At 38.6% G+C, this 24,226-nt stretch overlaps 1 protein-coding gene across 11 annotated transcripts in view; it reads left to right on the top strand.

Annotated features, from left to right (window-relative positions):
- The window catches only part of NETO1 (neuropilin and tolloid like 1), an 81,438-nt gene that overhangs the window by 31,447 nt on the left and 25,765 nt on the right, over window positions 1-24,226 (top strand). For 9 of the 11 annotated variants that reach the window (XR_006278948.1, XR_006278949.1, XM_043508184.1 and 6 more), the window contains exons 5-6: window positions 23,038-23,079; window positions 23,158-23,315. Coding sequence is in view for 9 of the 11 variants with exons in the window: in XM_043508184.1 (XP_043364119.1) it covers window positions 23,038-23,079; window positions 23,158-23,315 (200 nt within the window). In the remaining 2 variants the exon portion in view is untranslated. The remainder of the gene's footprint in view (window positions 1-23,037; window positions 23,080-23,157; window positions 23,316-24,226) is intronic. The other 2 variants (XM_038393454.2, XM_038393460.2) reach the window with 1 other exon arrangement.

The raw sequence follows: 24,226 nt of genomic DNA, 5'->3' as shown, positions 1-24,226 counted from the left end.
TACTGGAATTTTGTGAACTGAATATAAAATAAGCTTTGCTGTAAACTTTTATATTCTTTCCCTAGCTATGGTATTTCTTGGAATAACATTGCATTGCCAACTGAGATATTTAAAACAGGAATGGATAAAGCACCTGAGTATATTAAACTGCAAGAAACAATCCTTCATTTAGAAGGGGCTGGGCTAGATGACCTATTATCTATCATTTATTTATTCATAATTTACATAGTAAGCATAGTTCCTGTGCTCAGCATTGTACAGACATCTAGGAAGACATGGTCCTTTCTCTAATTATTTTTCATCTATATCTTTTATGCTTCTATGTTTGTGTATGTTTTATTTTTTCATTTGAACCTTTTGGTTAAAAAAATCTGTATTATATACTAGTAATTACACATTCTAAATTTTAAACAAAAAATAAAAGTAGAAATTTAATTTTTAAAGGCCAAAAATACACCCAGGTATTTAAAGCTAGCATCAGAACTGGGACTAGTGGTTATTGGATCCGGCATGCAGATTTCCTCATACCCTCTTAATGGCTTCCTCAAGCTTTTCTGTAGTTCTTCTAATTAAAACCATGGGTGCAAAGTGCCTTGTGCAGATTTCCAGACAAGCAGGTTGGCCAAATTCTTCTCTGATGTAAGTAAGTGCAAGTCCATTGTCAGCAATTGAGTTGGACCTACTTTCAGTCAAGTTGAATTTTATCCTGCATCTTTTACTGTTGAAATATAAAAGTTTGGTAAAATAATTCAAAAAGCAATTAACGTGTTAATACAATTGTGAGTTTTATAAAGTTTCATGGATCATTGTGACAAAGTAGAAAGCTCTCAACGATATGTTCACTGCTTGTGTGGTAGGTGCAACCCCCTTGGCAATAATGGAATGGGGCCCATTTATGACAGCTTTGAATTTGGCTCAGGAAAAGCTTTTCTTTAAAAAGAAAAAGAACAGAAAAAGACCCCAGAAGGGATCGATGAGTGAAAAACACTGTTTGTTTAGCTACAAACCCATTTTATGTGCTTACTGCTCATCAATTGTTGTATGAGTGATCCTTCCAATATGACTGAAAAGTGAATTGACAATTGTATTTGTATAATACATTGCTATAGCTATTAATATAGAACCTTTCATTCAGAATATTCCAGTGGTATGCAAATAAAACCTGTAATATAACTGTCAACATCATTAGTCCTTCCCTTAGAGAAACATTTAATGTTAAAAATGCAAAGCATAGTCAATACAACAAATATTTTTGCTACCTCTTTAAATTGAGAGTGTCAGGCTCTGATGACTGGACTTAATTATGTGAACTTGCACTGTTTTCATAATCATGGTCTGCTATTCAAAGGGAAGGAGTGTCTTGAATATTTGTGCTGGAATTCATTTGTTGAGAATTAAGCTTTGGTGAGCTGTAGTGTACAAGCTAAAATATGTACTAGACTAGAAGAAATATTGCAATGTTTAGGTTAATAAGAGCTCTTGCTACCAAACAACTCAGAAAGCCATCCTAAGGGGATGAAATTCCTATAAAAATTTCAAAGATATAAGCAATTTACAAAATGTTCTTGACAAGCATTTTAAAAAGACTGCTTCAGAAGTCATTACATGTTAAAGATTTAGCAAGATTATGTGAATACATTGATAGTGAAAGACTAGATCTAATACCTAGGCCTTGCATTAACAGTTTTTAATTCCTGGACAAGATTATAAAAATTGTACTGCCAAGGAATCTTAAAGAACTAATATTAAAAAAAATCATCCTTGCACATTTATTATTAAAAATCCTTACTAACATGACAAAAGCAGACAGTGTAAAATGTGTTTTTCTAGTCACATATCAGTCCCCTAGATGACACTGAAAAGCCAGAAGATGTTGTGTAACAGGACTTACAAACATCATTTGACAGATGTTATCTAGTAGTTGAAGCTCCAGAGGCAATGTTATCAGATCTGCTGGTTGCAGTATGTGGGTTAATAAAAGATTGTATGATACTTTTACTACTTGTATTTCCCCGTCACTGCCCTCTTTCTCTACTGTAGTTGTTTTCTCTCTGATACATGAACATTAAAAAAGGGAATAGAGGACAATTGTCTGGAAAAGTTTTTTGTTCTAGAAGTCATATATAGATTTCATTATAGGGATTAGGGAAATTGTTATTACTGGCACTGACCATAAACTTTAGTATAAAGTAGTTTTGAAATAAGACATTGTAATTATAATGTATATGAAATGTGTACTGGGGTGAGGGTGACCTAGTAGTTTAAATACCAGGTTTGGCTATGATTCTCTGGAATCTTAGGTTCTAACACCATAACAATATTTAGCATAAACATAGCTTGCAGTTTGCTTGTTGGCTGTATCACAATGATGTTTTATGTATGGATCAACAGTTTGTGAAGTGCTTTTAAATTAAATGTTTTATTTAAATGTGAAATGATTACTGTGGTCCTTTAGATCAAGTTTAGGAAAAAATCCTGTTGTTTGGCAGCCAAAATCCTGATCTGGTGAAGTGAAATTTAATTTATTGCCTTCCCACTGGATAAACTATTGACCTACACTTAAAACTCCTGAGCGCACTGATGGACTAGAATGTTTGACCTGATGCTGAAAATGAAAATGGGCTTCCTTCCTCAGTTTGCTTGTAAACACTACCAAATAGCAGATAATTTGCCTGTCTAATCCACTACTTTACTAAATTTAAAGTAGTGGATTAGACAGGCAAATTATATATATATATATAATAGTTGATGAAGAGTATCCAAAAAAATTATGGATGCCATTTCTTCCAAATGACAATATTGTCCTACGATTGCCATTTTATGGTGTTTGCAAATGGAACTGAAATGAAATGTCAGTTTCCATTTTCAGCTGTAGGTTTATTACACCAACCAAGCAATGAAATCAGGATTTCTAAATCCAGGTTAGATTATGGTCCCAATCCTACTCCCATTGAAACTGATATAAAAATTCCAATGGACTTCAGCAGCAGCAAGATCAAACCCTTAGGCCAACAGTTTGCAATATAGAGAGAGAACACTACAACAGTTCAATTGTAAAAAATCATTGTCTACTCCCCTACCATTATGCCAAAGAATGTGGCAATCAAATTTGAAATATAGGCAAGCTACTTAAAAAAAAGAAAAGAAAAAAAAGTAGACTCTTAGATAACTAGGATGTTTTGTTTGTACTTTTTTAATGTTTAGAACACAAGTTTCTCAAATTGTGTTTTATGGGGCTTCAGTGGTCCACAGAGGCATCTGTGGGGGTCCTCAAAGGAAACAGTTTGAGAACCAGGCAGTGTGGTTACTGGTTTCTTGGAAGGGTTGTGGGGTACAGGGGATGTTGTCTGTCTAACAAAGTGGTCTGCAGAATGAAAAGATTGAAGAACTCTCAATTTAAAATTCACTTTCTTGTTTGTTTGTTTTTTAATGCAGCTATATAAATAGGCCAAATCCCCTGAGATGGGATATTAGATGGATGGGATCTGAGTACCCAGGAAAGAATTTTCTGTAGTATCTGGCTGGTGAATCTTGCCCATATGCTCAGGGTTTAGCTGATCGCCATATTTGGGGTCGGGAAGGAATTTTCCTCCAGGGCAGATTGGAAGAGGCCCTGGAGGTTTTTCGCCTTCCTCTGTATCATGGGGCATGGGTGACTTGAGGGAGGCTTCTCTGCTCCTTGAAGTCTTTAAACCATGATTTAAGGACTTCAATAGCTCAGACATGGGTGAGGTTTTTCATAGGAGTGGGTGGGTGAGATTCTGTGGCCTGCGCTGCGCAGGAGGTCGGACTAGATGATCAGAATGGTCCCTTCTGATCTTAGTATTTATGAATCTATGAATCTATATGAAGTTATACTATAGGTCTATTTCACTGTTTGTACAAGCGTACATCTTCCACTGATACTAATGGGAACTACATACATTGTTGTTTGTTTGTTTTATTATTTATCTATTGCTTAAGCAGTAGCCAATTTGTGCTATGTGTGAGTATAAACTATTTTTATTTTAGCAAAATACATAGTGGGCTATGCAGTAGGGATAACTATACCAGACAAATGAAAGGCTCATCTAACCTATCCATCGGATGCATGAAGTGAGCTGTAGCTCACGAAAGCTTATGCTCAAATAAATTTGTTAGTCTCTAAGGTGCCACAAGTACTCCTTTTCTTTTTCCTTTTGTTTGCTTTTAAACCTGCTATCTATTAATTTCATTTGGCGACCCCTAATTCTTGTGTCCTGAGGAGTAAATAAAACTTCCTTATTTACTTTCTTCACACCATCATGATTTTATAGACCTCTATCAGATTCTCATTAAGTCATCTCTTTTCCAAGCTAAAAAGTCCCAGTTTTATTAATCTCTCCTGTTCCATTCCCATAATCATTTTTATTGCCCTTTTCTGTGCCTTTTCCAAATCCAATATATCTTTTTTTCAGATGGGGCAACCACATCTGCATGCAGTATTCAATATGTGGATGTACCATGGATTTAAATAGAGGCAATATGATATTTTCTGTCTTATTATCTATCCCTTTCTTAATGATTCCCAACATTCTGTTAGCTTTTTTGACTGATGCTGCACATTGAGTGGGTGTTTTCACAGAACTATCCACAATGACTACAAAATCTCTTTCTTGAGTTGTAACAGCTCATTTAGACCCTATCATTTTATTTGTATAATTGGGATTATGTTTTTTAATGTGCATTGCTTTGCATTTTTCAGCATTAAATTTCATCTGCCATTTTGCTGTACAATCACCCAGTTTTATGAGACCCCTTTGTAACTCTTTGAAGTCTGCTTTGGACTTAACTATTTTAAGGTGTTCTATATCTCCAATATTCTCTTTTACAAAATTCTGATGAAAAAAATCACACTTTTAAAGGTCATAATTATTGGGAAGGAGGAGGTTAATGCCACCCTCCCCAAATATCATTAATCTGCTTTGATATTGTATTTTGTTTTGTATTCTCAAAAGTAAAGTTCATACAAAGTATTTGAGCAGATTTAAGATGAATTACACAATCTACTGGAAGATAAGAGTTAAAGAGAAATACCTTGTTGCCATGAACTGGAATGAGGTAAAAATATTCCCAGTGCCAGTTGCTCCTCTATTGTGCTGAACACCAAAAAAAGCTAATGAGAGTAGAAAGGCGTAAAAATGCCTCAGATGTAGGCTGGGAGGGGGAAGGGAATGGTGTTCCTGTTCCATGAGAATTTTTGCCATTTCAGAAAACATTCTCATCCTGAACTTGTCGAAAAATCAATCTCAAAAAAATTAACTGACAAACTGAAACAAAACACAAAAACAATGTGGATCAATCAAAATAGAGTAATAGAGTTTAAGGCCATAAGGGACTCCAAGATCATCAAGTCTGATCTTTTGTATGTCACAGGCCACCAACACCACCAAACAGACACATGTTAATCCCAACAACTGAAATTATGCCAAAGTATTTCAGCCCGCAGGAGACTAGATTATTATGGACCACAGGCAGAGAATAGGAGGGACTAAGGTGCACCAGTGCTCAAGGCCTCCTGCAAAGGCAGGGAAATGCTTACATTAGATATATCCAGATAATCCTGGTAAGTGACCTGTACTCATACACTGCAGAAGAAGGTTAGGAAGCCTCAAGATCACTGCCAGTCTGACCTGGGGGGAAATTCCTTCCCAAGCTCACATATGGTGATCAGTGTGACCTTGCTCATGTGAGCAAGAACCATCCAGCCAAGCATCTGAGAGAGAGAGAGAGAGAATGCACGGTGCCACCTCAGAGCTGTGGCCCCCCTGTCCAATGTCTCATCTTAAGCTGTGGCCATTGCTGAGGTGATCATGTTTCATTTTGATAATTATGAAGTATTTTCTTTTGATTATGACCTTAATCAAATCTTCTTTTGAACCCTTTGATCATGTAAATTAAGTTACATTCCAAAATAAAAAGTAATTCTGAACCAAAATACCACAACTTTTCATTTAGAAAATGTCTAAATGAATTTGGAAACTTTTTCATATTCTTTTCAAATCAGACAATTTGTTGAAATGGACCCATTCTTGCAAAAAGTTTATTTTGAACAAATGGACACTTTTCAATGAAACGGCATTTGTCAAAAAAAATTCCTGGCAGATCCTCCCTTTATAGTTCTGTGCTCTCCTTCTCTTGCTGGGGCTTTGTAAGCTTTGGGGAGATATGCTAGAGAGCTGCTTATGCAGGGTGCTCTCAATCACCAAATGATTTAAAGCAGAAATTGATAAAGTAGCAGAATGGGTAGTGACCAATGACACAACAGGGGAGAGAATCAATGGCAGCCTGGCTTCTGAGAAAGCTGTATTGCCAGGGGCACAACAGTGCAGAGGATCTGGGTTTCCCTGCAGATTTTCTGGGGTCTATGAGGGTGGGCTTCTTTTCCTCTGCATATTCTTCAGTCCACAGCTTTTGAAGCTGCTCGTGTAGCTCACTGTATGGGCTGGCTAAACCTTCCTCCTGCAACCTGCAAGGGGCACATGTGTTGAGAACTAGAGATGAACTCAAGGAGTTGAATAATGGTTCGTCTCTTCCACTAAGATATTGTGTTTGGGAGGAGAGAATTTACATCTCAGTGAAGTAGAACGACTGTCCAGAACTCTTCAGTGTTGTGCATGTGCAGATTTCTATTCCTGATGGAGAGTAAACCTGCACACCCTGTGATGCTGGTTTTTGGGAGTATGAAATAACCTTTGTTATAAGAGGGTTCTACTTTGCGATACATACTGTAACTTTTTAAAATCCAACATTGTTAGACACTGAAATAGTTAACAAGTATTTTCTTGCCTATAAATATTTCTTAGAGTGCCGTTGAGTCCAAAGGTCTGTAGGAGTTATGGAATCTTCACCACCTTTCTTGGTCCGACTTTCAGGAGCAATATGTCTATTTTAATCTACTGAGTTGTATATTGTACTGCCATAAGATGAGGCAAATATACATACCCTTAATGCAAATATTGTCATCGGCGTGGTTCATACACATTTGGGATCCCTTGCAGTCCTATTCAATTGGACTCTTCACTTCAGATCAAATGTTCCTTGTTGGCTGCTCTGCTATGCCTCCTAAGTGCAAAATTGGGATGAGAATAAGGGGACATTCAAAGCTGGTGTCTGCATTTGTGGAGACCTAGGGAAACAGTACATGAGTGTTCCTGTTAAAGTACAGGAGGAAAATGTGAGGTGCCCCAATTCAAGCTGAGAAGCTAGGTGAAATCTTTCAATTCCCCTTGAGGCTCCCTTTTTACCACAGAGCTTGTCGTTGGCATGATGCTGCTCTTATTCCAGATGACATGGCTTTGGAGCATGACCTGGAAACATCCCACTGGCACCTCAGTTTGTCCCTTCTGGGATGGGTCTCATTACGGGGCCAGCACCAGATTAGGCAGCGCTATTTGAACCCACCCAGATATTCGTAAATATACTTGGCTATTGTAAACTGTTAAAATGGGTTAATTATGTTCATATGTAGTCCTTCAAAGGAATTAGAGATTGTGATGAATTTATGGCATGTGCTGTTTATAGGTTCTCATTAATGTTTTCCAAAGTCTAAATCCTTTCCTGTAAAGCACAATTGGGAGAGAGCCTTTTCCTTCCAATAAAGTAACCAGGCAGGATCCCTTCAACAACCTCAGTAATTTGCTATGAGGCTGGATGTAGCTCATGTGCCAAAGTGTGTCCCTGGGAATTTGATCTATAGGCTAGGGCAAGAGCCCAGCTGTCAGACCAATTGACCTATGTACTGCTAACAGCAGTATATGCTAGACTTCAGCAGAACTCCTGGGTAAACTGATCCATCTTAGAGAAGCAACCTAACAGCTGGCTATGGCAGCCTACCCTGTGCCATCTCTCTCTGTACTGTAGGGTGCCTGTTGTGCTGGCTATGTAGGCATCAGTGAACCGCTATTCCCACACCAGCCAGGCCACTTTTCTTAGGGAAGCCTAAAAAATGAATGAGCCAGATCCTGAGCCCTGTTACTTTTGTGATATTAGAATGGCTGAAGTTACATAGCTCAGCCACACTCTATAACATCCTCCATCCTGAAGGGTTAACACCATTCAGATATGGCTGTATAAGGCCTTCGGGGTTGTCCAACGCTCTCCCAGGCCAGGTTCAGAGTCCATTACTCCAAGGCACCTGACCAATGGGATATTATCTGGAGGAGACACTCAGTATGTTCAGTGCTTCCCCAGTATTCACACTTGTGTGGCTTTTTCCCTTGTTGATGCTGTTCAAGGAGACAAATGGTCTGTATGGTCCCAAGAGTGATCTACTGGCTCAGACCTGATTTATACCTAAAACTTTAGTTGACCTGCTACTTCACGCAGGATTGTGAAAAATGTTCACACCCTGCGTAACATAGGATGACCAATCTCCACCGTAGACACAGTTATGTCAATGGAAGAATTCTTCCTTTTATCTCCCTACACATCCCTACATTGATGGAAAGCTCCCTTCTGCCTGTGTAGGAAGCATCTACGCTAAAGAGGCACAGCTGCAGTGCTGTAGCTGTGCTGCTGTAGTGTAAATGTACAGGTCTTTGAAGTAGAGCAAAGTCCTGGGCTCATTAAGGCTGATAGATAACACCCGGTCAGTAGATCAGAAGATGAAAGGGCACATAGCCCCACATTTTTGGGCATGGGGCCATCTTTCCATGTGTTTGTACTGTGGGTAGCATTAGAGGATCTGATCCCTGACTGGGGCCTCTGAGTGTTATGGTAATAGAAGTTATTATAATTTTTATGTTGCCCAAGGAATCCCCACCCAGGTAATATTTTTGGTCTTGATTTAATGTTGTGGACTCCAGACTTGGTCCCTCTCTATTCCCCTCAAGAGCTAAGCTTAGGGCATGATCTTACTGTCCCTGCAATCCATTCTGCACTTGGTCCCCATGGAAATGACTCAATGGCCTGAGCAGGTCAGCCTAATATATAACTGCGTTAGCTTGCTGTTTGGGGCTTATGTACCCTTATGGTCAAATAAACAGAGTTGAGGAGTTGGCTAGAAAAAATATTTTTTCATATCATTCAATTTTTTCATTTAGAAACATCAATATCAAAGGACCAAGAATAAAAAAACAGCAACCTACATGTGTAAGACTGAGTGCTGCCTGACTCAGACTGTACAATCCCATTGAAGTCAGTGGAGTTGTACAAGATGTACGTCAGGGCACAATGTGATTCAGTTTTTGATGACGAAAGTGGGTCAAGATCAGGCAAGGTGAGACAAGGAAATCAAACTGAGGCCAACAATTTTATTTTGAAAGTTTAAAGCTCATTTTTATATTGAAAGTTGGAGCTATTTTGACAATTTCATAAGAAATATAATGAAATAAATATTTAAGGCATCACTTAAGTCTTTTTAAAATAACTGTTTCATATTTCTCATTCACAAGTAATGGGCTGTGTTTCTGTTAATGAAGCTTAATTTGTCACATAACATATCAAATCATTTCAATTTTCACAGGACTTTGCAGCATTCTTTTGTTATGATTCCCTTACACAAAGAGAAACTTTGTACTCTCAATTCAACGACACTACAAACACCCAAAAAAGTAAGACAAATTAAGATATCCATGTGAAAGTTCCGGGAGTGTGTCTCTTTCCTTTAGCAAGCTACATCCACTAGGCCAGCATACAGCATGGATCTTAGACACAGTACCCAGAAAACAAAGATTAAATACCAGTATAGAGTTATTACCAGCTGTAATGATTTTAGAAGTTTTCCAGGGTTTCTATTGAAGAGAATCAGAGAAATGTTAGGCTGGAAGAGATCTCGAGAGGTCATCACGTACAGCCCCTTCTGCTGAGGCTGGATCTACTCAACAGAGACTATACCTGAAAGGCTGTCCTTGCTTACAGACAGCCCGCCAACCTGAAGCAAATACTCACCAGCAACCACACAAGAAAACCACTAACCCAGGAACCTATCCTAGCAACAAAGCCCATTGCAAACTGAGTCCACATATCTATTCAGGGGACACCATCATAGGGCCTAATCACATCAGCCACACTATCAGAGGCTCATTCACCTGCACATCTACCAATGTGATATATGCCATCATGTGCCAGCACTGCCCCTCTGCCATGTACATTGGTCAAACTGGACAGTCTCTACGTAAAAGATACAAATCAGATGTCAAGAATTATAACATTCAAAAACCAGTCGGAGAACACTTCAATCTCTTTGGTCACTTGATTACAGACCTAAAAGTTGCAATTCTTCAACAAAAGAACTTCAAAAACAGACTCCAACGAGAGACTGCTGAATTGGAATTAATTTGCAAATTGGATACAATTAACTTAGGCTTGAATAAAGACTGGCTGTGTCTTTACACAAAGTAAAACTATTTTCCCAAGTTTATTCCCCCCCCTCCAGCCCCACTGTTCCTAACACGTTCTTGTCAACTGCTGGAACTGGCCCACCTTGATTATCACTACAAAAGGTTCCCCCCCCCAGCTCTCCTGCTGGTAATAGCTCATCTTATCTGATCACTCTCCTTACAGTGTGTAAGGTAACACCCATTGCTTCATGTTCTCTGTGTATATAAATCTCCCACTGTATTTTCCACTGCATGCATCTGATGAAGTGAGCTGTAGCTCACGGAAGCTTATGCTCAAATAAATTTGTTAGTCTCTAAGGTGCCACAAGTACTCCTTTTCTTTATACCTGAAAGGTGTTTGTCCAACCTCTTTCTTAAAAACCTCCAGTGATGGAGATTCTACCCTTGGAAGCCTATTTCAAATCTTAACTACTCAAATGTTAGAATGTTTTTCCTAATATCTAACCTAAATCTCTCTTGCTACAGATTAAGCCCATTACTTCTTGTCTTACCCTCAGTGGACGTGGAGAACAGTTGATCACAGTCCTCTTTATAGAAGCCCTTAACATATTTGAAGACTGTTACCAGGTCCTCCCTCCTCAGTCTTCTTTTCTCAAAACTAAACATGCCCTCCCAGTCTGACCGCCGACCATTGATAATTACTTTTCTTAGTACAATTTTTCAATCACTTTTGCACACACCTGATAGTGATTTCATCTAGATCACATTTCCCTAGTTTGCTTATGAGAATGTAACGTAGGATGGTGTCAAAATCCTTACTAAAATCAAGATATGTCATGTCTGCTGCTTCCGCATATCCACTAGGCCAGTAACCTTGTCAAAGAAGAAAGTTAAGTTGGTTTGGCATGAATTGTTCTTGACGATCCCATACTGGCTATTCTTTATAAAACTATTATCCTCAAGGTGCTCACAGATTGTTTGTTTTTAATAATTTGTTCCAGTGTCTTTCCTAGTATCAATGTAGGCTGACTGGTCTATAATTCACCAGATGCTCTTTGTTCCCCATTTTAAAGATAGGTACTATATTTGCCATTCTCGAGTGCTCTGGGACCTCACCTTTCCTCCATGAGTTCTCAAAGACAACTGCCAACGGTTTTGAGATAGGTTCAGGTAGTTCCATAAGTACTCTAGGATGAATTCTTAATAAAACCACAACATTCTTTCTTTTGAAGATTTCCTGGTACCATAAACTAACATGTAGGAATATTTCTTGGAATTGAAGTATGACTGTACAACTGAAAAGAGCCATTGGAACAAATTCCCTTTAAAACTTCCCACACCAATAACTATTGAAATTTAGATTGAGGTGGTGGATGTTTTTAATTTAATGGGTGGGTGGGCTGTTGCTTCACTTATAGAAGCTTTTTCTCTTTCTTATAGTACAACTCAGTCCTCTTATTTGTACAATTCACAAAAGAGATGTTTTCTTTTCAGGGCTCTTCTACTATATTTGAATTGCTTCTGAGATTTCTTTAACATGCTTTCAGTTGTCCCTTAAAATCTTCTGAGTTTGTCATAAGTTTTACAGGTAGTATTTTCTTTGTATCCTCAAATGCCAAGTGACAAAACCACATGAAATATCTTAAAATAATCCTAGTATTCTATATTGAATTGTGCAAGCTCTGTGATTTTACACAGGAGTATTATGATACTTCCATTGGAGAGTATAGAACAGATTAAATTTTTGGAAATAATTTTAAGAGTAATCTCACTCCATCATTTTCAAAAGAACTAAGTGCTAGTCCTAGCTACCATGGCTTTTAAATCCATTGAGTCCCTATTTAGTGTACTATGTGCATTTGTACATAAGATCTGCTCTCTCTAAGTTCCATGATAGACAAGTACATGTAAGTACTAGAATTTGTTACCAGCTGCTTGATATAAACTAGAATACTTATTGCTTTTCAGTTTTTCAATCAGGGCAACATTAAATGCTTATTTTTAGCTTATGATTTAATGAGTCAAATGAAATGGTTTCCTTATTTATCATTAGCAGCCTGCTGTTTTTACATGTAGAAACTAGATGATATGGTTTACTTATCTTTTAAAAATGAATAACAAATTGGTTCAGTTTTTGTTCATATGCAAGTGTCAACCCAGCTAGCAACTGCAGTAAGTTACAGCTTTTTCTTGAGTAGTTTCCTTATGATTATGTGCCCTGCTGTGCCTTTGATCAGTGATTTTCAGTAGCAGTGACCATTTGTCTTGCACATGCACTCTCCACATCCTCATGGCCCATACTGAAGATATATAGGGTAGATCAGGAGAACCACCCTCAACCACCTATAGCCTGAGATAGTGAATCAAGCATGCCCACTTCAAATTTTCAGAGTATAGTTTAGCTTAGTTTAGTTGGGATAGATGGAGTTTGTTGTTGGTGTTTTCCATTTGATTGTTCTTCTCTGTTTGAGGGGCTATTCTGGGCTTTTACTCTCTGGGATAAGCTGGGATCCTCAGGATTTAAACATTATCTTTCCTGCTAGGAGGCTGTTGCAGTGAATGATGGACATTCTTGCCATCTCTGAAGTTTGTGAGACATGCATATAGCACCTAAGTGTAAGATCTACTCCTCATTCAAGAGCAGATCTTGTAAAACTAGGGATATAAGGTTCTTGATGACGGAGCAAGCCATATGACCAGCTTCTGACCCAGGCTCCGAGAACCCTCCTGTACCATGGCCACTGAGCACATTTAGTGTCCTTTCTACCTCTGGATCCCAGTCACTGAGAGCCTCAAGGAACTCTGTACTTAGTATTTTATTTACTTCAGAGCCTTGGTCACCAAAAGCCTTGGGGGATGTGGCTTCATCTGTGTCTCTGGTACTGAGAGCCCCACAAAAGTGGAAAGGTACTGGAAAGAAGAGCAGGAGTCTCGGACACCAACTCCAAAGAAAGCTCCAGATACCTCAGGTCCAAGGATATACTATTGAGGGTCCAAGTGATTCTGGAACTGGGAAGCCATTTAAAGCTACTTCTATGAGCCATGTTTCTACAAAGTGAGATTTGGTACCGAGGTCCACTTCTACTTTGGGTGCTCATGCCCATAAAAGCATGCACTATACCTCAAAGAGAACTACACCATGCATACCTAAGTATCTATGTCAGTACCCCAGACTTCTATATTGGAGTCTGAATCTGGTTGGAAGCATTCGGTGCCCATAACTTCAAAGCATTCCACACAGGTACCTGTGTCAGTACCAAAGTCAGAGTCCACAGAATCACATTCATTTCCTGTCTATGCACCATTGGTATAGCAGGAATTTAGTATTCAAAAAATCTTGTGCTGAAGGAGCTGAGAGTCTCCATTATTTACTGGTTTCAGAGTAGCAGCCGTGTTAGTCTGTATTCGCAAAAAGAAAAGGAGTACTTGTGGCACCCAATGCATCCGATGAAGTGAGCTGTAGCTCACGAAAGCTTATGCTCTAATAAATTTGTTAGTCTCTAAGGTGCCACAAGTACTCCATTATTTACTGGTAATCAAACACCTTTCTGCACCAAGGACTTCTGAGTCACCACCTCCATGTTTTTCATTCAGACCCACTATTTCATCGATTTCAACCATCCAGGGTGAATAGTGATCACCTCCCCTGGAATATGTTGAGGAAGACTCTTCAGACTCACAGATTTTGGTTCAGGGATTTCTTCTCTATGTTGTAGGAAATCACCCTCATACGTATTCTGAGAGAATGTAGGGAAGACAACCTCATTTCTGTCAATATGGTATGACCAGCAGTGGTTGCCACTCCTTTTCTGGGTGGGGCCCCCAGTAACCTTTTGGGACTTCTGGGCCATATAGTGTCAGCAATTTCTAAGGGCCCCCAGTCATTCTCGCAGGGACCATAGGCAGATCCATTCTCCTCACACTTCACTCCCACCTCACCTACCAGAACCAGTGGAGGAGTACTCTGAGGAGTAAGAGGGAAGAACTGAAAACAATGCAACTCCTCACACAGATATTTCTCCATCATTGTCAGATGAGGCTGTAATGCCTCGACCACCTTCCATAGTAGACAACTTTAGAGAATTCCAGGAGCTGATGAAGGAGATCTGTGATATGCTTCAGATTCCTCTGGAGGAGGTCCAGGACTGTCATCATTAGCTCCTGAGGTTTTGCATACTTCAGCTTCTGCACATGTGGCCCTTCCTGTAAATGAAGCTTTACCAGAGCCTGCTAAAACTATCTGGAAGACTGCAGCTGTGGCACCTCCAACTTGTAAATGTGCCAACAAAAAACATTATAATCTGGCCAAGGAATTTTAAGATTTTTTTTTAACACCTGATACCAAATTCTCTGGTTGTAGAAGTGGTTAATAAACACAGTAGATGCATAACACAACATCTGCTCCTTACAGGAAAGACCAAAAGCAACTCGAGCACTTTGGTCACAAGAGTCACTATTCTGCAATGATGCAATTCAGAATTGCAAACAAGTTCTTATGTACGAATACAACGATCTGAATTAAAATAAATTCAACATCTTCATTGAACTTTTGCCAAAGGAGCGCTGTGAACAATAAGACCATCAAAAATGAAGGGCAAATCTTAGCAAGGATATCTGTGCAGGCCTCCTTAGATGAAGCCAATACTGCAGCCTAGTCCACTTCCACTATGATAATGATGCAGAAAGCATCCTGGCTCTAGTTGTCCAACTTTCCTAGGGAGTGCAGAGTACTCTGATGATCACAATTGTTTTGGGATTCTATGGACAACTTTCTTCATATTTTGAAGGATTTGAGGCCATGTTTAAATGCTCAGGATTTATATACCTATTTTATGCAAATAAAAGAATTTAGCAGGTCTCAAACAGCATAGAGATCTCACCTAGCTCTTTCCTCTAGTTTCTGTAGACCAACTAAACTATCATCCAAGAGACCCCAATATTAAAAAAAAAAAGGAAGTCAGCTTCTGTAATGACTACTTCATCTCGGCCATCCACGTCATATAAATGCTAGTTTTGATGACTTGATCAAGAGTCCAAACCATCCACTCTCCAGGAATCTATTGCTGCACCATTCCACTTTCCTTCCCCTTTTTTGGATATCATCTTTCCCATTTCCAACCTTCATGCAAGAGAATAACATCTGATAAATGGGTTTTGAAAGTAATAACATCTGGTTAGTCCATCCATTTCACTTCCATTCCTCCTTGCCGCCCCTTCTCCTCTTTTCAGGAACCCATCTCACGATCAGTTGCTGACACAGGAAGTTGCCTCTCTTCTACACTTAGGAGTCATAGAACCAGTTCCAGCCCAATACAGGGGTAGAGTTTCTATTCCAAGTACTTTCTGTTCCCCAAAAAAGAATGGGGAATGGAGACCAATATTAGATCTTAGTCATCTAAACAATTATGTGGAACAGCAGAAATTCAGGATAGTGACTCTTGCAGCTATGTTTCCCTTTCTGGATTCCAGGGTTTGTTTGCAACTCTCAGCCTTCAGGATGCATATTTTCATGTTGTGATTCACTCCTCTCATAAAATTTCTTCATTTTATAGTCGACCGTTCTAGTATTGTGTGCTCCCTTTTGGCCTCTTCTCTTTCCCAAAGGTATTCTCAAAGATCATGGCAGTTGTAGCTGCCCACCTAGGTCAACTAGGGATAATCATCTTCATTTATCTCAACAATTGGCCACTTAGGAGTCAATCTTACTAAGAGGTCCTATTGGCAATACAAATTATAAGGTCTTTGTTCCACAGTTTAGACATTTGACTCCATCTTGAAAAGTCCTCTTTGACACCAGTACACCAGATAGATTTGATAGGAGTTTCACTGGATGGTGTGACAGATTCATGCCCCTAAAAAAATCCAATTTCAAGGATTCAGATAAGTCCTCAAACCTTAGCAAGAAATTGTCTCCAACTATTCAGTCCTATGGCAGCTTGTATCTTCGTAACCCAACATGACAGGTTACATCTTCAGTGCTGCTTCAGTTACAGCTTCAATTTATGATCCAAGAATCCCAATCTGGACTAGCAACTTTCCCTGTCAGGTTCTGGACTCACTCAACTGGTGAAAGACCTCTCCAAAGTTTGTGTGGTAGTCCCTTTCATTATGGCTCCTCCTACCATCATTATAATTTTGAACACATATATATTAGGATGCACTGCACATCTAGGGTCAAACACTATCTAGGACAAATGGTCTCCACAAGAGCTTTGTCTTCATATCAGTCTTTTAGAACTGAGATCAGTCCAAAATGCTTGCACTCATTTCCTCCCACTGATCAGAGCCAAGTCCATCAAGGTCATGAGAGACATGCTATGCATCAATTGCCAGGGCAGCACTTGCTCCCTCTTGCTTTGTGCTAAGGAAATAAAATTCTCTGGAATTGGTGTGTAGCCAACCAGATCTTCATCTCTACTTCCTACCTCCTTGTTACATGGCCAACTACCTCAGCAGACATTTCTAATATAATTTCAAATGTGAATTGGACTCATGGATCTTCAGCAACATATTTCAATCATAGGGGTTTCCCAAAGTGGACCTCTTTGCCACTGCCATCAACACATAGTGCATTTTTTCTCAAGATGGGACTCTCAATTATTGGGGGATGCCTCCTTATTTTATGGACAAATGGTCTTCTTTACACATATCCACCAATTCCATTACTCTTGAAAATACAAGATCAAGCTGGACAAGGCCAAAGTCATTTTAATTGCACCAACTTGGTTGAGACAAGTTTATATCCCTACCTCATTTGAATTGTTTCTCATCCACCAATGAAACTTCCAGTCATTTGCCATTTGCTGCTTCAGCATGCCAGACAGACACTTCACCCTAATCTGGAAGTTCTGCAAATTGATGATTGATACTTCCTGTTCAATAGAGGTGCAACAGATTGTGTTAAACAGCAAAGGGTCTGAGACATACTCATCTTCCAAAGTGAAGGAGATATCAGCTTTGGTGTACCAGTTGAGTTCATTCATTCTCCTGTTCATTCTTCTCTTCCCACCATCCTAAACTATCTGCTGAAATTAAAAAAAAATTCAGGTCTGCTATCAGGTTCAGTTGGCAGATATAATAGCTTTCCTGATCTTGTTGATGGCTTTTCCGTTTTTACTCCCCCCACAATATCAAGATTAGTCTGAGGATTGATAATCTTTTCCCACAGATTAGAGAACCTATTCTAATATATGGGATTTGAATCTTATTCTTAGTTGCCTTATGAAAGATCCTTTCGAGCCATTAGATGTGTGTGAATTGCTGCATCTGTTTATGAAAACTGCTTTCTTGGTAGCCATCACAATGTTCTTCAAGGAATAGGTCTCATTATTCCCACACTCTAAGTTTCTACCTAAAGTAGCTTCTCAATTTCATATTAACCAGACCATTCATCTGTGTTTAGCGCCCTCCTCCCCAACCACATAGGATAGACAGGAAGCTGTCTTCCATACCCTGATTATCAGAAGGGTGTTAGTTACTACAGAACCAAACTGTTCACACTGAAGTCATGGGAGTTAAGGACACTTGTCCCTAGAGTTTTACAAATAAGAGATGATGAACCAGGTATTTCATAAGATGTCTGAGCAACACAATCTCAAGTATGACCACACCCTTCTAACTCCAAGCCATTGGCCTAGCTCATTGATAACACTCCTTGTATTTAAATTTCATAGTTTCCAAGCATTTAAGAAGCAAGATGTGTTGCTTTCTTATTGGAAAGAATGTAGAAATAAATGCAAGATAGATTCCACAATGCAGTTGCAAAATAGTTTCTACTTTCTCCCAACACATGTTCCAAATACATCATACATTAACATAAAGCATTCGGTTACACAAATTCCAGAATATATACCAAATGTTTGTTTTTGAATTTGGAAAGTCTGTGACATCTGTGCTGTATTGTGAAATATGCTTGTTTTCCAAATGTATATGCAACATGGAATCTGGTGTTATGCTGCTTGTTGTCATGAGTGATGTCTCCTTTGTAGTGGTGTGTGTTATGTGAAACTTTGGTTTTAGTTCAGCACAATGGAGAAATATCTACAGTAGGCATTATGGAATCTGTGTTGTGTGTCCATTGAATAGTTATATTGGGCATATTTTGTACAGAATGTTGAGTTGGTGCAGAATCATTTTGAACATGTTTTGGAGAGTTTGTTTTGCTTATATATTGTAATGTTATAGTAATTGTACATTTTGTTGCACAGTTTGCTACATATATGTTTAAATAATAAGTAAATAACAGTGTTGTCCATCATGTCTTCTTGGTATAAGTATGTGAAATTTGAAACTGTGTGAAGTTGCTAATTTATAACGCTCTTGTGAAGTGTTGAGGGTGCTTGACATCCACTGAAGTCAGTGCCAGTTGAAAACGCTCAGCACCGCATAGGATTTGGCCCCAGATTTATTTTGTTATGAGTAAGAAAAAGTGAATCAGGCATTACTTCGTAAGTTGTCTGACCAAAACATTAACTAGGTAATTTAGTTATTGGCCAGATTGCAGTGACCTTCAATGGACTAATGGGTGTGCATGTGTGGGGCTATATAGCTGCACGGGAAGCTACAGTTTGCTTAAACAGTCTGGAAAAAATGATGATGTTGATTTACTTTTTTGAAGAATTAACTGACATGCCCACTATAGTAATCCTTGATAAGCTCCTGCCCATGGAAACACCTTTAATGTTCTCTTCTCCTGTCTCCTATTGATATCCCCAGTGCTCTCATACTCCCCTTATGTAAGAGATGTCATCCATTTTTACAAATGCCACAGATAACCCCTGCCCTCTCTTTATGGATCCCAGTGAACTCCCACATCTTTCCTGTTTTCCTGCAACCCACTGTAAACATCTCAATGCACTCCTTTACTCTCTCATAAGAAGCCTCTGCTGTACTTCTGCTTCTCAGAGTCTTTCCAGTGAGTTTTATATGTATTTGATTTTTAGGAATTCCATTAATTGTGAAATGGGCTGCAACACCATCCACTTTAAAGATGCCTTGACACCTCTCATTCCTTTCAAAGACCTTTGCTGCTCCTGTAAATACTCAATATGATCTTTTTAAAAGCAAACCAAATATGCTACAAAACTTTCCATTTATAGATTCAAATGCATTCCTGTAGTCTCCCATGGAGATTCTTCATGCTTTTCTCCATGCTATCTTTATAGACATTGCAAGGCATCTGCCCCTTCTAGAGATTCCCTCCAGAGACTTTCTAATGCACTCCAATTTCCCTTAGAGGTCCCTCTATCCTATCCTGTTTTGCTGCCTTGTAGATCCTCCTGGACTTGCCCATTGTTTCCTCCAGCTGCTAGCAACAGGATGTTTGTCACCAATCAGAAGATTTAGCCACTCAGTATATAAATAACTTAACAAAGATTCTGCTCTGCTTTACTCTGACTGAGCAGAACTAATAATACATGCACCATCTGTTTTTTAAAATCATAAACAGCAGCCTTCTAAAATAAACCATTTAAAGTTATATTATTTCAAAAACAAACAAATCTACTAGCTATGTGTTATGCAAATAACAAACTGTTTGAACATGGTTCAAATTTCAGCCTCATCTATAATGTATAACTTCTATTCTAGGGTGTTGCTTTATTTATTTATTATGTATTTCTGTATACAATATTTATATTTTATGGAGCCTATGTGGAGTAGCATCTGGGCACCTTAGTTCTTCTTTAATCTCAAAATCAAACCTCATTATTTTGCTACAGAAAAACTTCAGAAGGACAGGTTTACAAAAGTCCTGAGCAGCCACATCCCCAGTAGACGTCAATGGGAACTAGAGGTCTCCAGCATCTCTGAAAATCAAGCCCAAGGAACTTCCACATGAGTTAATTAAAATCCTGTTGGAACAAGTGAGCCTGTATTCTGGCTTTGATTGGACTTGATACAAGAATTACTAGGTGAAATTACTGGGCCTGTATTATACAGCAGATCAGGCTAGATGATCATTATGGTCCCTTCTGGCCTTAAAATCTACAAGCCACTTGAAAGAAAGAAGTTACACAGGTGAAGGTCATCTAGTGAAATAGGATGTGGAGTGAGTTTTACATCAAGAAACTACAGCAGATGTGTCCCACTTTATCTTGATACATGTAGATCTGTGCTATTCTCTTCCACTTTAGAAGTTCAGTTTGGAAAAAAAGGAAACAAAAAATTTCTTCCAACTTGGAAATCTTCACTAGATTTTTATTCAAAGTACAAGAATTCTTCCAATTCTGCTTCTGTCAAGGGCTTACAGATTGAAAGCTTTGTTTCCTAGTTCGTCAGTGTATATTTTCTATTCCTTCATTCAGTACTTTGTTCTTAGGAAACTATCACCACTTGCCATATTCCTGCCTCTTTCCCCCTCTGTAAAAGTCTCTGGAACTGTCCAGAAACTCTGGGGAGGGGGCAAGAGAGGCCTTGAAGGGCCTGCCCCCTATCCTCAGCAAACATAACACATGACCAGAATGACCCTCCTTCTCGGAGCAGCTGTGGCAACCCGCAAGGAGGGTGTATGTGTGGGTATGAAGGTGCTCCCTGTTGCTAACTGAAAACAAGAAATTGATGAGGCTTTGATAGGCACTTGTACTGCCCCAATTTATTTAAACCTTACTATGAATATTCCAAATCCCCCCCCCTTGTAGATTAAAATGAATAAAACAGCTTGGGCCTGAGTCTCCACTCCATCTGAGATAGGGGCTATGGGGATGTTGTTGGGGCTCCGTGATTCAGAGCATCTCAGCCCTGAAGCGAGATGTGTGTGCATAGGGGCAGCCGTAACTTATGCCTACAAGGATTTGTGCAGCAGAGTTCATTTTTGTCAGGCCCTGTCCCACCTACATCATCTCCCTCCTGCCCCCCTCACGTTGTTACGGGGTATCTGGAGCAGCAGGTGACAGAGCCACCTCTACCACTCAAGAATTAACTGGTACAGGAAGAACTCTCTCCTGCCCTTCTCCTGGCACAGTGCACCACATAAGCAACACAAAGTGACCTTAAAGTTGCCTCAGCAGACCTGAGAATCCAGCTCATGAAAGTTTAAACCAGCTGTTAGAGAAAACTGAATGGCTGCATTGTATGTAGGATTCTGTGGTTTGGATGTTAATTTGAGTTTGTAGTTAAATTAAATAGATTCCAGTTATATAAATGTCTTGCTTTAGCTATAGGTATTGGTATCTAAATTCATTAACTGGTATATTTAATTAAATTTAGGGTTGTTTTTTAAAATGTGTTCTGCTTAACAATTAATGCTGATTGTCTGCTCAGATATATCTGGAGTCCCTTTAGTTTGTGGGCATTTAACCTATATTCTGAAACAACAAAAGATAATTACAAAGAACATAAATGCACACTAAAGTGTACAGACACATAGTGTCACAAAGTGATTTTACGGATTCAATTTTTAAAGCCAATGTATGATAACTGATCCAATAAACTGAACATTCTTTCTTGTTCTTCTTCTCCTTGTATTGACTAGCCCTGGTTGAGATGGCATTGCAGAAATTGTGCAGCATTTCCATATTTCTGAAGAATTTTTTTCATGCTTTTAAGCTTTTGATACAGTGACCTACTTCTGAGACAATAAAATAAAATCTATTGAATACATAGATTCACTGGACCAAACTCTATCATGGCTTATATCTTGAACTATCCCAATGAAGTCTGGGAAAAAGGTGGCCCAGAATTCTAAAAAGTTCAGGAGAAGTTGTGACAAAGTGTGTGTCATAAGTATTTGTCACCAATCTGGGGAGACCAAATCTTATGAATTTTGACAAAAATATCAAGACAAGCACCTCTTTTCCCCCTTGTTTTCTTTCTCATGAAGATAAAGAGACAACCTGTTGGAAGCCGGAATATGCATGTCAAGGAGAATGATGATATGCTACACGGTGATTCCTGAACAATGACTAATCTAATCTCAAGAGATCATCCTCTCTTGAAATATTTTAGTCCCTTTCACATTTCAGTTCTGGGCTTCTCTTGAATGGTGTCTTCAGACTGTGCAAACGTTGTGAAATGCTGATTTGTATAACGTGGACACTTGTCTACTAGGGCACAGAGCTGAGACCAATCTCGTTTCACGTAAGTCATGCCTTGGCTATAAATAGGGTACAACATTTCTCAGAAATTAAAGATAGTTGTGTGTATGAATGTGTGTGTGTGTGTGTGCACTAAAACAGCAAGCTGCATTATATTCATTAAATTTGTTCACTCGTATCTCCTGGAAAACTGGTATTGTATTTATTAACATCCACGAGGCTGATTTTTGACAACAACAGTGGCTCAACTAGTGTGGGATTGCAGATCATTCAGATATCATGAACTGCAGTGTAAGTTCCTCTAGCCATAGTAACCATGCCGTGCAAGGTTGTGAAGTAGGCAAGGGGATCCAGTGTGCAATGTCTGGAAAGATAACCACTTGCATTAGCTTGCTGCATCAAAACACCAAAGGGATGGCTGTCTGGTGCGCTTGCCCTGAAAACATCTTTTGTGTTCAGTAATAAGAAATAGGGATGGTGACAAAGACATTTATGACCATAGCAGATTTTCATAATGGAAAATAAAAAGAGCTTAATAGTAAAATGGCAATATGTTTTGCATTATCAATTGTTGCTGTGGTCTTTAAAAATTGCTGGGAAATAAGTGTATAGATATTCTCCCACAATTGCTTGTAATAGTCTACTCAACTAAATGTTATAACAAAAATATTGAATATTGATTTTCTCCTTTCTAAATTTTTAAGATCCGGACTTTAAGGACCTGGGAGTTTTGAAACCATTGCCAGGTTGGTATGCTAGATATTTCATAAAACTTGGAGGCCTTTGCCTTCTGCTGTAGAAAATATTTTTTGCTTGCTGTTCAGGTTTCATTTTTGTGGTATTTTGTTACTCAGTTTGTGAGTTTGAGATGGGAGGACCTGAAGGAATTGTGGAATCTGTGCAAATTGTGAAGGAAGGAAAAGCTTCTGATATGGAGGCAGTTGACTGTAAATGGTACATCCGAGCACCACCACGATCCAAGGTCAGTCCTGATTCTACCTACTGATTTGGCACTTAATTTAAGAATACAAATATGATGTATATTTTTTGTACACACAAGTTTTGCTTAGCAATTTTGCAATGTTGAACTTTTAAACTATTATTTTTCTTCAGTGTTGGAATGTAATATGTCACCTTGCTGTCACATTAACATTAATTTGCTATAAATAACAATGTGGGCAGCATAATGGGTAATTTTCTCCAACACGTCTTTACTCTGAGCTTTAAAGAATCTGCAAATCTTGTGAACTGTGAGGTGATGTATCCCTTTAGTTTCCAAATTTTACTCCTCATCTTTATGTTGACACTAAGATCATGTGTCCAGTATATGAAATGTTTAAAAAACATTGCCAAATCCAATAGTATCATCTTCTGTTTGTCATCCTGGAAATTAGTGAAAACAGAGCCATGGTAAATTCAGATATCTTTAGTCTGGGTCCTACACTTCTGAGAGTGAGCCACTGATGAATAGACCCCCCATTCTTATTTTTCCTCCGTAGTTGTCAAAGTTTTTGTCTTTGTTTCCTCAATAGAATATAGCAAAGGGATATTTCCCCTTCATCTAATGGTTCCCTTCTTTAGTTTTATTATAGTGTCTCATTTGTCCAGGGCCAGCTCAGTAAAGCTGGGCAAATTTTTTCAGATAAAAAGTTTATTCACCCAGTTTGAAATCAACAAAAAATATTCAGAAATTTAGATTGAATTCAACTAATAGTTTTGATGACTTTTTTTCAGTCAAAATGCTTCTTTTGATGTTTTTGAAATGAAACATCTTGACTTTTAGTTTCAAGCCAATGTTTCATTTTGAAATGTAGCTAGTTTTATTTAAAAAAATGATTAAAATGAAACAAAATAGTAATAAAAATTTCAGTTAGGGTTTGACCAGAAATTTTT

The sequence above is a fragment of the Dermochelys coriacea genome, chromosome 2, assembly GCF_009764565.3.
Source record: "Dermochelys coriacea isolate rDerCor1 chromosome 2, rDerCor1.pri.v4, whole genome shotgun sequence".
NCBI classification, from domain to species: Eukaryota; Metazoa; Chordata; order Testudines; family Dermochelyidae; genus Dermochelys; species Dermochelys coriacea.
Note: the sequence above shows the minus strand (reverse complement) of the source record. Positions and strands in the feature narration are given on the sequence as shown.